Raw genomic sequence first — 15,217 nt, forward strand, 5'->3', positions numbered from 1 at the left:
AGGAGATTCCAGACCGAAGACGTGTCTGGAAAAGCCTTGGACAGTGGTGGACCACCAACCTGACTGCTGCCCGCAACAATGAAGACAGTTCTATTCCAGTCAAGGAGATTCCAGACCGAAGACGTGTCTGGAAAAGCCTCGGACAGTGGTGGACCACCAACCTGACTGCTGGCCGCCGTACGGCCCGACAACGAGGAGTGCAGTTTCATAGCAGGACACATCAAATCACCACGACCAGTCTCAAAGGTAACTTACGTTCACGATCATTACATCTTGTATTTAAAGCAAATCTGATTTGCATCCTCATAGTGGAGCGATTAGCGCTAGTCTTAAGCGACTGGCGCGAAATTTGAATAGACATCATAAAACTTTCGTTTATGTCGCACAATTCCTTCTTTGTGTTACGATATTTTGTTTATGTCGCACAACTTCTTCTTGGTGTTGCAATTTTTCCCCCGTCACTGTACACCGGCTTAGACGTTGCGCGTAGCTTCTACTCTGGAATGAAGAGGTTACTACAGGAAAAGAAATATTGTCGGTAGACATCAAACCAATCAGGAGACAACAGGACGCCGCTCCTCCGCCTCCCACTCCCGTTCCACCTGATCACCACACGCTTTCACATAAGAGAGACAAACAAAAGAACGTCGAGTATAATTTGAGCACAGTCAGCTGTCTGCAGGCGTGAAGCGCGCACGGGCCAAGTGACGCAGACGCGGATTGCGCCAGACGCCGATCGGGATTTGCGACTTTCCGTTCCCCTCTGTTCGGCTGGCTCCAGGATGCGCGAATCGTGGGCGCCCGATGCGAGTGAACGCCAGCAGCTGTCGGGCATTCCCGGGAATAAACACGCGGCGCCGATCGAAATAGCATCCAGCCGCTTCCAACGCAGATCTTGCAGAGGGCCAACGACGAACTCAGGCTTGATCGACGTTTGACCATCGCACATCCTGTAGAGAGGGCATAGTAATAGGCATTCCTGGCGTAGAGAGGCAATTGAAAGAGCCAGGTCCGGATGGGATCACGATTCGGTTTTACAAATCGGCATTGTATCCTTCCTTAGCTTGCATTTATCGCGAATATCTCGACTAACGCAAAGTCTAAAGCGACTGGAAGAAACCGCAGGTGACTCAGACCAGCAAAATTACAGACAAATATCCTCGATATCGGTTTGCTGCAGAATTCTTGAACATATTCTCAGCCTGAATATACCAAATCTTCTTGAGGTGGGGAAGCTTACGTTCACGAGTCAGCACGGTTTTAGAAAGCATCGTTCGTACGACACTCAGCTTGCCGTTTTCTCACATGGTATAGTGCGAACTATGCGTGGAGGACAACGGGCAGATTCCATATTCCAAGACTTCGGAAAAGCGTTTGACACAGTGCTCTACTTCAGACGGTAATGAAGATACGACCACACGGAACAGGTTCCCAAATATGTGAGTGGCTCGAAGATTTCTTACGTAGTAGAACCCAGTAAGTTGGTCTCGACAGCGACTATTGATAAGAGACAGGGGTATCGGCAGGAGTGCGCTACGGAAGCATGATAGGACCGCTGTTATTCTTTACTTTTTAACAATTTATTTACATATGTAGCGGCAGCTATTTGTGAAATGTATAAAGTTTCGCTGAAATTACTAATCAAGTTTCTTTAATTACTTTAATTTCTTTGAAGCGATTAATTTTTTTTTTTCAAAACTGTACCTCATGCTGGTCTCCTTGATGCTACAATCTATTAATTCCCCACTATTCGTTTGGCTATGAAAACAGGAATAAAGATTTACCTAAAAAGTTTCTTAATTACCTTTATAATTTTGAACCCCGTAAACACTTTTCTGCAAAACTCAGACCTCACGCTGGTCAGTATGATATCCCATTTGTCCATTTCCCATTCTCCGTTTGGCAATTAATATTCGGGCAAAAATGTTCCCTCGACTCACTAATTAAGTTTGCTTTATTACTCTGGTTACTTTAAGGCAAATAAACTCGTCTTCCAAATCTAGACTTCACGCTGGTCCAGTTTGATATAATCCCTCTCTTAGTTTGGCTAAACCCGCTGTGTAATTTATAGAGAGTCATGTTCTCGTTAGACTCAACATATTTGGGCAACAAAGCCATTCTACAGGAGGCAGAACAAAAGACACGATATGCGTTATTTTGGGGTTCGTCAACTGAAGTTTTCCATAAATTATGACTAGTGGTTCTGAAATCATTAAACGAAGCGTGGCAACTGCGAAGGCTCCTGTGGAAATATATGCAATGAGCAGATCTAGAGAGTGGAGGATAGTATTTAATACAGAAGTCAAATGTTATCAGAGTGGCCAGGCTGGTCACATTCGGTGCAGCTGTAGTAAACTTCAGTGTGAGAAGTGTTAAGTGGTTGGACAATTGGAGCGGGAATGTCCACTGGAGTTTTTACGTGTGGAGTGTAGAGGGATACAGGGTGGAATTCGCTCTACAGTGTTAAACAGAAGCGGGAACCTTAAGGCCACTGTGTGACGTTCCCAGTTAATGTAAGCACAGGAGACCTGGGTGCAGAATCAATGATGGATTATTGTATAACCGGTTTTGTGAGAGGAAAAGTATTTTACTGTCTACTGGATATGAGGTCGCAGGTAGCCGTGGGAAGTCAAGATGTACTTGGAGTAAGAAATTTGGCCCTTGCCGACTGAGTGGTGTAGATGCGGGTAAAGTTCACCCACTCAGTTCGGCTTTGGTGAGCTTCTGAGTGTGAGGGAAATACTTTCGGGATTGCGTGTAAATACTTCTTCGAGTTCTCAGCAGCTGTGAGTAAACATCACCTTAAAAAAATTGAATGGCCATAGTGGAGCTGGACCTAACATTGCCGGGAATACCGAACTGCCATAATATTTATCCCTGGTGCAAGAGGAATTTCAGACCGCGTGCACCGTCCCTTAGAATTGTATCGTGGGAGAAAAATACTGTAAAGTACAGAGAAAGTAGTCTGTGTAGACATAGTATCTGATTTGCCCCTCAGAATTTTGAGTGTAGCAGAACTGTGCATCATAGTGTATTATTTGTGCAAGAGGCTGATGAAAGCTGAGTAGTAGTACCTATCAGCATGAATAATTTTTGTTTGGTGGAAGTAGAACTGTCACGAGGTGCACTGATACCTAACCTAGCTGCACTGGATGATGGAGAGTTGGACAGAGAATTAGGTATAGAGTATTCTAAGCCAGAATAGTCTTCCACTTTAGCTGCACTGCACGAGAAAGTTTCACATTTCCAGGGAAAAAATAGGGAGAAAATGGAAAAACTGTGAGAATAATACATGAAATTATCTAATCCTCCTGGACCACTGCTAGGAACTTCGATAAGGCAGCATAGGATTTTCGTTGGGAATTAACTGGTGGTGTGAGACAAAACATATCAAGATCCACATCACCTCCAATCGGTGACGAAAGAGTTTATAAATCAGCAGCTATGTGACGGGATTATAAAAGGCAGTTCCAGCCTTTGGGTTGTAATTTTACCCAAGAAATACAAGGATCGGACAAGGCAAATCAGTTTTGTTGTGCTGTTTAAATTAGCACACAGTAACAGATGCAACCCAGTGCCGAATATCATGAAACGTTAGGTAATATCGGGCAAAGTGTTTTCCAACGACATCCAATAGCACCTAATATGGCTATGGGATGCGTTCAATCGGTTACGAGCAGCACAATTAACATATCGTTTAGAAAAATGCCAATTCGTCTTAGTTCATTATTTAGGCCAGGTGTGAACAGGTACTGGCTCATACAAGCCGTGTGGGAATTTCCTTCTCCTAAATACAGAATAGGTGCCACAGTCCTTGTGTCGACATTTGTAGAAGTAGTGAAACATTTCACAGAACTCGTGGAGAAAGAGGTAAATTTTCACTGGATGCTGGATTGCAAAGTAGCTTCTGTGTGCCTAAAGGACTTACTGATCACTAGTGCTGTCATGCCCTTTTCCAGTTACCAGAGGCAGTTCATATTGTCATGCAGTATTAGCAATCGTGCCTTAGAGCGTTCATTAAGTAAAGAAGGCGAGCACATGATTGCCTATACATCCAGGCAACTGAATAAGGCAGAGTAAAATTACTACACCATGGAAAAAGAGATGCTCCGTCTGATTAATGATATCACATATTTCTATTGTTATTTGTACGGCAGACACTTCAACATGGTAATGAAACACGTAGCATTAAAATGGCTTATGGGTCATAGGGATCAGACTAACCTCATGACCTAATAGGCTGTGTCTGCACTCATCCGGAGGGGGTTTCTCTGATGGATAGACGAGGACAAATCCAGACTCATTAGGCTTGGTAGCAGCTGATTGGTTTCGCTCTGGGTGTGATTTGCAAAATTCAAAAGAGGAAGGCATTTTCCACCCATTGCCTCATAGGGTGAAAATACTATACTCTGATTCATCTTCAAGATGTAAACCGCTACAACAATAACAGCAGTGTGTCCCTGCCATTATGGTGACTGTTACCATAGTAACATCATTTTACTTACAGTCTTTTAAACTTATTGTGTTCTTCCATTAGCTTGCGGATTCAGTGCACCTATCAATAACATCCAGATTTGTAGGAATAAGCATAATTGCTTCATTAGTTTCGACATAATATTAGTGCCCTGATCAGTTAGCATGGTTTCCGATGTCTCAAACTTCAATATCCAATGGTTGGTTAATCATTGCCTGAGCTACTGTCTCTGTTGGTTGGTTTCGTATGGCGATCATACCTATATAGTGTGAGAAGCGATCAGTGATGGTTCATATGTACCAATTCCTCGCTGGTGTTTGAGCGATGGGCAATATACATACCAATCATCTGAAATGTTTGGCTGGCTTTCGGTAACCTCTGCAATCGTAGTTTGCTCTTTGAGCATAGGGTACACACTTCTCTACATATTGCTCCACGTCCTGCTTGAGTATCCGCCACCGATATTCTCTGCGAAACTTCTTTCGTAATTTGTTAACATCTACGCCGTGCCAAGACAGAATCGTGAGTATGCCTTAACACTTCATCAAGTGAACTTGCTAGTACGCCTATACATTGTCCATGCTTGGTTTGTTTATACAATACCCTGACGTCAACACAGAACTGCGTTTGCGTTGCGAACTGCTGACAGTGTAGATCAGCGCCTTTTGCCTTTCACCATTTGTCTGCAGGAACGCCAGCACGTGTTGCTATATGCAACTTTCGACTGAGACCATTGCCATTAACGAGAGTTTTCTTGGGGCGATGTATATCTTCAAATTAACTAAGCCATTACCACTTGTAGGTGGTCCGTCCATTGAATGTGAACGCCTTGGTGCCTTGAGAGGAGCAGGCTATGTTCCAATACAGGGTTTCACACTCTCCATTCGCGTTGAATAACACAATTTCAGCTTTCCATTGTACAACAGTGTACAATAACACTTACACAATAGACACAAAGCACTCATTGCTAAGAAAAGGTTTCAGTGTGCAGGAAAGATGAATTTGTTTCCAATTTGGCAACTGAACTACTCATCGGGGACTTCCACTCAATAAATCCAGTCAATCCTCTATTTGCTCTCTGACGACCAATAGCAGCTTCCTTTCACAAACTGCACAGGTTTCAGAAGAATCATCACTCTACCGTCTCCGTGTTCTGTGATCCACGTAATGGGTCATTAAAACAGTACATTCCTCAGAGTCTTCTGTTTCTCACGTGATAGCGATTTTACGTCAATTTGGCAATAATGGCAATTAAGATGGTGAAGCTGGATATGCGGACATTTCTAGCGGAGAAAATTCGCAAGGAGAATAAAATTAAGTTATTGTGCACAGCTGAGTATTTTATTTTTGCCAAACGAACATTGTTTGTTGATGATGATGAGAGAAAGCAGTAAAAGAGTGAAAGGGCGAAACCGACATAGCCCTCAATATTCGATTATACCAAGAGTGCTGGCGATTTAAACATCTCTGTTGGAGGAACAGGTCACCTACAACAGTATCACATGGTCTTATTTCACGAGACACTGCAGATGTATTTGGAATTTAATCCAGGACTCTGGCGTAACGTCTGGTGATCGGGAACCTTGGGCTACCTCCTCTCTTTCCTTTATGGGCCAAATACTGGCGATGAAAATCTTGGCTCGTGCGACGGCTCCAAAGCACGTCTCGTTGATTGCCAGACTGCTTGCCTGCAGGGAGATCCCCATGTTTTCGTGTGATAGCTCCAGTGCTGAAACTTCCTGGCATATTAAAACTGTGTGGCGGACCAGGACTGGAACTCAGACCTTTGCTTTTCGCGGGCAAATACTCTACTAACAAAGCTGCCCAAGCACGACTCACGACCCGTTCTCACAGCTTTGCTTCCACCAGTACCTCATAACCTACCTTCCATAATTCACAGAAGTTCTCCCTGGAAAAAGTCTGCTGCGGATACATGGCTTAGCTACAGACATGAGTGTTTCACACTGCAGTGGAGTGTGTGCTGATACGAAACTTCTGCGGATTAAAATTGGGTACGGCTTTTCGCGGATGATGCTGTAGTATACAGAGAAGTTGTAGCATTAGAAAATTGTAGCGAAATGCAGGAAGATCTGCAGCGGATAGGCACTTGGTGCAGGGAGTGGCAACTGACCCTTAACATAGACAAATGTAATGTATTGCGAATACATAGAAAGAAGGATCCTTTATTGTATGATTATATGATAGCGGAACAAACACTGGTAGAAGTTACTTCTGTAAAATATCTGGGAGTATGCGTGCGGAACGATTTGAAGTGGAATGATCATATAAAATTAATTGTTGGTAAGGCGGGTACCAGGTTGAGATTCATTGGGAGAGTCCTTAGAAAATGTAGTCCATCAACAAAGGAGGTGGCTTACAAAACACTCGTTCGACCTATACTTGAGTATTGCTCATCAGTGTGGGATCCGTACCAGATCGGTCTGACGGAGGAGATAGAGAAGATCCAAAGAAGAGCGGCGCGTTTCGTCACAGGGTTATTTGGTAACCGTCAAAGCGTTACGGAGATGTTTAATAAACTCAAGTGGCAGACTCTGCAAGAGAGGCGCTCTGCATCGCGGTGTAGATTGCTCGCCAGGTTTCGAGAGGGTGCGTTTCTGGATGAGGTATCGAATATATTGCTTCCCCCTACTTATACCTCCCGAGGAGATCACGAATGTAAAATTAGAGAGATTAGAGCGCGCACGGAGGCTTTCAGACAGTCGTTCTTCCCGCGAACCATACGCGACTGGAACAGGAAAGGGAGGTAATGACAGTGGCACGTAAAGTGCCCTCCGCCACACACCGTTGGGTGGCTTGCGGAGTATCAATGTAGATGTAGATGTAGACCCGGGACTCGAACTAGGCACCTCTACCGATTGAGCTACCGAGGTGCACAAGTCAAATGTCTCGAGTCCGAGTCTCGATCCAGCACACAGTTTTCATTTGCCAGAAAATTTGACATCAGCTCACACTCCACTACAGAGTGAAAATTCATTCTAGCTCCAGTGTTATATTTCCCTGGTAGGGTTTCCTGAGTGCTACCTGCACTTGGCCAATCAAGAGTCTGGTTGGACTTTTTATGTCAAAGGCTGGAAGACGGGGAATCACCGCAAGCGCGACCACGCTCTAGGCAGGAAAATAACCTTATGATGTCTTTTTGCAACCGCATACACTGAGGTGACAAAATTCAGGGGATATCTCCTAATATTGTGTCGGATCTTTTTTCCCTGCGTGGCATGGACTCAACAAGTCGTTAGAAGTCACCTGCAGAAATATTGAGCCGCGGTGCCTCTAAAGCCGTCCACAATTTCGCAAAATTGTTCAATGGGATTGTGCAAATCATTTGCTTGAATTGTCCAGAATGTTCTTCAAATCAATCGCGAACAATTGTTGCCCGGTGGTCTGGGAGCATGAAACCCATGAATGGCTGTAAATCGTCTCCAAGTGGCCGAAAATAACGATTTCCAGTCAACGATCGGTTTAGTTTGACAAGAGGACCCTGTTCATTCCACGTAAATACCACCTGCTCTGTTATGGAGCCACCAACAGCTTGCACGGTGCCATGTTGACAACTTGGGTCCATGACTTCGTGGGGTCTGCGCTGTACTCTTAGAAAATGAAATCGGGACTCATCTGACCCGGTCACGGTTTTCCAGTCGTCTACGGTCAAGCGATATGATCACAAACCCAGGACAGACACTGCAAGCAATGTAGTGCTTTTAGCAAAGGCACTCATGTCGGCCGTTTGCTGCCATAACCCACTAACGCCAAATTCCACCGCACTGTTCTAACGGATACGTTCGTCTTACGTCCAACATTATTTTCTGCTGTTATTTCGCGCTTTTGTTGCTTCTCTGTTAGCACTGACAGCACTGACAGCTCTACGCAAACTCCGCTGCTACCGGTTGTTGGGTGAAGGCCGTCCGCCGTTACGTTGCCCGTGGTGAGAGGTAATGTCTGAAATTTTGTATTCGCGACACACACTTGCCACTGTGGAATCGGAATATTGAGTGTCGTAACGATTTCTGACATGAAATGTCCCCTGCATCTAGCTCCAAATACCATTTCGCGTGCAAGGTCTGTTAATTCCCATCATGCGGCCATAATCACGTCGGAAACCTTTTCACGTGAATCACCTGAGTACAATTAATAGGTATGACAATGCACTGCCCATTTATACCTCGTGTAATAAATGCTACCGCCATCTGCGTATGTGCATATCACTGACCAATGACTTTTAATCATCTTGGTGTATGTGTCTCAAGATTGGAACATTGTTACTTTAATTATTGCTGCAGTATATTCCTTATATACTGAGAAAAATCCCTGTTATTCGGACAAATATGTACGCTCTAAACGGACACGTTGTCACTGAACAATTTGCTGCACACCTTATTTCATATGACAGTCTCTGCGGCGGGCCAGCCAGCCCCGCTAACTGCTACTCTACTGGCAGAAGTAAAGCTGTGAGGACGGGCCGTGAGTCGTGCTTGGGTAGCTCAGTTGGTAGAGGACTTCCCCGCGAAAGTCAAAGGTCCCGAGTTCGAGTCTCGGTCCGGCACACAGTTTTAATCTGTTTCATATCAGCGCACACTCCGCTGCAGAGTGAAAATTCATTTTGCTGCTCTACTCTATTTTTTATGAAAAAATAAAAGAAAGGAAAAACAAACAGTTATGCTGTCTGTAAAGCAAACTCGCCCCACGGGAGCCGGCATTACCTGTCGGCTTGGCGGCCGGCGTGTTGGAGTACTGCTGCTGGGGGAACTCGATGACCTCGTAGTCCGGGTCGAGCGGCGGCGGCTCTGTGGCGGGCGGTGGCGGCGGAGGCGGCGGCCCCGCCGAGCGGTTGTTGCGCGCCTGCTGCAACACAAAGAGGAGACACCCGTTCACAACACTGGTCCGCACCCAACAAACAGAGCCTGCCGTGTTCGACGTCTCTTCCCAGCCACGCCTATGTATTTAGATCTGCAGTGTGTAGCAAGGCGTGGCGGGTTTAAAAGACTCTACAGGCGTCTAGAATAGTCGACATAGTGGTCCACTAACGACGCATTTTCATTTTTGTTTATTTATTTTATTTGTTAAAAATGGTTCAAATGGCTTTAAGCTCTATGGGACTTACAATCTGAGGTCATCAATCCCCTAGACTTAGAACTACTTAAACCTAACTAACCTAAGAACATCACACACATCCATGCCCGAGACAGGATTCGAACCTGCGACCGTAGCAGCAGCGCGGTTCCGGACTGAGGCGCCTAGAAACGCTCGGTCACAGCGGCCAGGGGCGGAGTATGTTTTGCTTTGTAACACTTTTCAGACTTTCGCCAGTAATAAGAATTTTATATATTTTCTTACTTCGTGTGCAGCACCTTTCAACTGAAATTATAAAAATTACTCAGGAAAAGTAAGGTTTTTCCATGTGTGCAAAACTGTTCCAATGTACAAGATGGTCATGGACCTAGGAACGAATACTCTATTGAAATTTAAAAGTGTTGCAATCGAGGAAATCTTGTCATATATATATTTAACAGTCTGTGTGTTACATTTTTACCCTCCTTAACACCAGTAATCAGTAAGCGAATCCAAATTAAGAAGACGTATTATAAAAAACCAGTTACTTGTTAAAACATTTTGAAATAAAAAGTTATTGGCAACTAATAAAATTTTACATTTTCGAGATGGGGAAAAATGTTAAGACGTTAAACAAATTCAGTTCATTTGCAAATATCACGTACTCCATGGTAAAGAGAGACCTTTTGTTACAAAGTGCAAGATATTGCACGATCGACAATGTATGGCTTAACCGTCAACAGCGGTTGACGGGATCCGCTGACCCAATGGTGTACACCCGCTTAGATATTCCAGCGGCTGCTCTGTACCACGAGTGCCCCTGCCGCCTTGATATAGGACGGCTGGCGGCAGCCAGATAGCCTATTCACACTTGCAGCCACAATGCTACGTGACGCTAAGTATAGTTGCGTCTCCGACGCCATCTATAGTGCTTTACTACAGAGGTCCTCATCGTTGTTGTTAATGTAATAGCTGGACTTAATTATTGCTGCACTGTTTGTAATGAATCTTCATAAACTTGGAGAAATACAAGTTAAATAGCTCTTCTGTTTACTGCGTTAACTTATTCGCCAAACATGTCCTTACCGTTGTGTACGAAGCTGTACACAACATAAAATAGTTTTACAAATATGCACACTTTGACTCCCATAAACATCTGTAGCTGAAGAATGAATAATATCCTCAAAATTGCTTAAATGTATTCCACAGCACTTACATGTGTAGAACTCTTAGTCATTACAAACGTTGCACTAAATACAACCTAATGACCCTAATACCAAAGACATTAGACGCTGCTGGAAAGAGCTTATCGCAGTCTCTAGTGCATGTTCCTTATTGTGATTATAAAATCGGTCTCTAAATTGAAACATCAATTGTTCCTTGTCCGACCCCGATAGCTGAGTGGTCAGCGCGACAGAATGCCAATCCTAACGGCCCGGGTTCGATTCCCGGCTCGGTCAGAGATTTTCTCCGCCCAGGTACTGGGTGTTGTGTTGTCCTAATCATCATCATTTCATCCCCATCGACACGCAAGTCACCAAAGTGGCATCAATTCGACAGACTTGCACCCGGCGAACGGTCTACCCGACGGGAGGCCCTAGCCACACGACATTTATTTATTTATCCTTTCCTTGGTACATTATCCTCAAGGTACAACACTCTCTCTTAAATAGTTTACAGAATGCTAATAGTAAGTTTATAGACAAAGAATTAAGAAAACACACACAAAGGGAGAGTGCACGAATAAATTACACATTTCCGCGAAAACTTCTCAACTACTACAAGGAACTCAAGTACAAAATAGAAGAAGTGGGGCCCAATGACACCATTCAACTCGCGTTTGAATTCTTCGGGTTTAGCACTCAATTTCTTCAGTTCTGCTGGAAAACTGTTGAATACGATAACTGCTGAATTGTGCGCAAGTTTCTTCACGTACAATGCTTTAGGAAGTGTTGTCATACAGGCTATCGTTTTTCCATCTGGTTTTCACTGAATGAATCTTGCAGATTCCTCTGAATGAGTTAATTTTGTCTACAGCAAATCCCACGATGGACAACATGTACAGGCACAGAGCAATTAGAAGTCAGAAACACCTGAACAACGGCCTTGTCTATGTTCTCGAATTGATGCCAGAGTACGGTCCGTGCTCATGTTTTGGGCTAATAATATTACTGGTGAGCGCACAGAGTTGCCCCAAAATACACTCTAAGACGAAAAAACACACCACGGAATCACCCTTCGATCCATGGATCGATCGCCCCGGCTCACAGAGAGGAAGCAGAATTCATGGCGCGCCTTGAGCTGGTTACGATTGACCTCTGAACACCAAAAAGCTGTCTGCAGTGGTGTCGGACACATTCGTCCCGGAATCTCACTGACTGAAGTTGAATTGTCTTCAGTGACGTGTCCCGCTTCGAACTAAGCTCCGATGACCTGCGAACACGTGTCTGGAGAAGATCCTGCCAGCAGTGGGATACCAACTCGACTGTCGCCTGCCATACGGCCTGATAACCATTTCATTTCATAGCAGCGTTCTTTGGTGGTCATCCGCGATACTGTTACAACACAACGATACGTCAACGCTATTCTAATCCCCGTTTTGTTCCCCTCCATGGCAAGTCACCCTGGGCTTACATTTCAACAAGATAATTCCCTCACGATCACGACGAGAGTTTCTGCTGCTAGTCTTCGTGTTTTCCAATCCCTACCTTGGCTAGGAAGGTCGCCGGATCTCTCCCCGGTTGAGAATGTGTGGAGCATTATTGGCAGGGCCCTCTAACCGGCTCGGGATTTTGACGCAGTAAGGCGCCAATCGGACAGAATTTGGAACGATATCCCTCAAGAAATTATCCAACAATTCTATCAGTCAATGTCAAGCCTCATAACCGCTTGCATAAGGGTCAGAGTGGACCAATACGTTATTGAGTTCCTCAATTTGTGAAGCTTTTTCTTCCAAATAAATAACCAAATATTCCTGAAATTGTAATCATTTATTTGTGTGTACGACATATCTACAGATTTCCGTAACATTCGAATAACTCGTTCGTAGTTCGTCGTTTTTTTCTTTTTTATCTTAGAGCATGTTACACCATACGAGAGAATAAAGTGAAAATAAAGTAAAAAGTATTTCGAGTTTCAGTGCCAGAGACCAGGAAATCATTCTTATTACTGAAGACAGCAGCGTACAGTTCTCGTACAAGATACTGATAAAATGGTTCAAATGGCTCTGAGCACTATGGGACTTAACATCTGAGGTCATCAGTCTCCTAGAACATAGAACTACTTCAACCTAACTAACCTACGGACAGCACACGTATCCATGCCCGAGGCAGGATTCGAACCTGCGACCGTAGCGGTCGCGCGGTTCCGGACTGAAGCGCCTAGAATCGCTCGGCCACACCGGCCTGCAATATACTGATAGTGTTACTTCTAAGAAAGCCTTTCATCTACCTTCGACCTCAGGACTTTAAAGTGGTCGATTTCACTGACTGTTAGGCCACCTTCGAGCAATAAAATTTCGCTTTTACAGGAGTTCCGTGTCAGAAACTGTATGCATTGCATTTGATTGCAGTTAAGCGTTAATTCATCTTTTGCTGACGTTAATGACTACGAAAAATCGTAGCGCATCGCGTTTCTCTACGCAAATAATCGGTGGAATGCCATTAAAGTAGAGATCTCAAGTTAGTAAATGAAATGAGAGAATTTTGATAGTCTGATGCTGTAGCGATGTAGATTCTTATTAATTGACTGGACTGAATAGGAACAGGGGCAACAAAAGTATCCCAGCGTTCAAAGTCCCGTTGATATCGTGTAGAATCTGGCCGTGCTCTCTAGTGAGTTCAAAGGTGGAGCTATTTGAAAGAGAAATAGCGGACGCGGTTTGGAAAACCGATGTCACTAGAAGGGAGAAAAGTGTGTTAAGCGCACTCTGTTATAATACGCTAATGGACTGGCACTTTAGAAGAGCATGAAGCAACTGTCAGGTAGCAAGCCATTGTCCCGTAAGATGGTTTCACAATGGTATTCATCAAATATTGTTCACACTTTTGTTTCTGTTGCTTCCATACTCTTTATCATCCGAGGAGTTTTCTCCAATCAATTGACGCTCCCTAACATTTTGCCTTCGTGCTAGAGTGGAATAAAGTTAGTGCAGAATAAAATCGTACGCTACACAATTCTCTCTCATTACAGTGCGCATATTTGTGACTCTGTTAAACGAAACAAAACTGAGAGCTGGTATGGAACTACCTTTTAAGGCTTCCACTTTTTTGGAGAGAAATTCTGTTGTTACATCCTACATATTCCTCGCGTCAGCCAGTAAAAGAATCCATGTTGTTGTGGCTTGATGCTAATTTCTGTTTTATGTTTTCCGGCTGATTTTCTTCACAGAATTCACCGAAGCGTGTGACGAGAACTTCCTACATTGTTTACTCTGTTTTCCTATAAAAACTGTGGTCACTGTTCTTCTCTCCAGTTGCCGCAAATTTCTTACTGATATACATCTTCTTCATACTATTCCAAAGCTATTACTATTCCAAAGCTACTACTCCATTCAAAACCGCTTTCGGCCTGAGCACTGGAATTCATTATAACCGACACTCTTTCTGGTTTTCATTTTGTGTACTTGTTCACTTCTGACCTCTGTTAATCTGTCATTTCAGCATGTAACACTCAGTTTTTGATCGATTGTTCTTGATCTTCTTGATAACACAATATTTTCTGGACATTAAATGTTTGAATCCATGTTCTGTGTCAAATTTTTTAAAATTGTACCATATGGAATTTTTATAATATTTATTCGCTTGGTTTATTTCTTCACATGTTCGTGTTGATGTTTGACTAGATGGCGGTGTCTCTTGTCGTGTGATCAGATGATATTGCTGAGACTTAGCGCGTTGGAAGTCCAAAATACATTTCTTTCTGCACTATTCTTTGCTGGAGTACCAAATGCTAAATTTTAGACAATACAGTGGAAAGAACATCGGGAAAATATAGGGCGTGAACAATTACAAATACTGAAAATCTCTGATTTTAAGTAAACAACGATAATTCACTTGCAAGGCTTTCTCAGGATGAGCAGAAATTTGTTTACAAGGAAGCAGAAAATGATCAGTGAATGATAGAAGAGGCTATAAGCAATATCCGGAGACCTAATTACTGAGAATGACGAGTTTACTAAACGAACAGCGACGACTGAAATTGTAGACTTTGTTGTGATTCAGCAAATTAGGAAATAATGCACACTGATCGCACTTCGAAATTTTCAACGAAACAGCAGAGATGAAAGTTTTCATTTACGCTAAAATTTCAGCATTAATCCGGGGAAGTGATTTATAAAAGGATAACTGAGCTGGAACAACAATTGTGGCCTATGTGCTTGATCGTTATGAGAATATGAAAACTTTTGTTAATAATAGCCACTGAGGGAGTTTTGTTATACGGAACGGGAGGATAAATTTTGATATTTTGGCAGCGAAGTAAAAGATGAAGCAGAACCAGAGAAGATATAGAAGTCAGAGTGTTAATAGGAAGAAATTCTTCTCTAAAGAGCTATTTTTTACCATCGAATATAAGTGTGACACGACGGCATTTCTGAAGGTATTTGTCTGTAGTGTAGTCTTTTACAGTAACGAAAACATTGACGATAAACAGTTCAGACAAGAAAAGGCTATAAGC

At 43.5% G+C, this 15,217-nt stretch overlaps 1 protein-coding gene across 1 annotated transcript in view; it reads right to left on the minus strand.

Moving 5' to 3' along the window:
• The window catches only part of LOC124594116 (E3 ubiquitin-protein ligase lubel), a 468,996-nt gene that overhangs the window by 281,645 nt on the left and 172,134 nt on the right, over window positions 1-15,217 (minus strand). Inside the window, exon 3 of the mRNA XM_047132473.1 lies at window positions 9,193-9,334. Coding sequence (XP_046988429.1) covers window positions 9,193-9,334 — 142 coding nt within the window. The remainder of the gene's footprint in view (window positions 1-9,192; window positions 9,335-15,217) is intronic.

Source organism: Schistocerca americana, chromosome 2 (genome assembly GCF_021461395.2).
Source record: "Schistocerca americana isolate TAMUIC-IGC-003095 chromosome 2, iqSchAmer2.1, whole genome shotgun sequence".
In the NCBI taxonomy this organism is placed as follows: domain Eukaryota; kingdom Metazoa; phylum Arthropoda; class Insecta; order Orthoptera; family Acrididae; genus Schistocerca; species Schistocerca americana.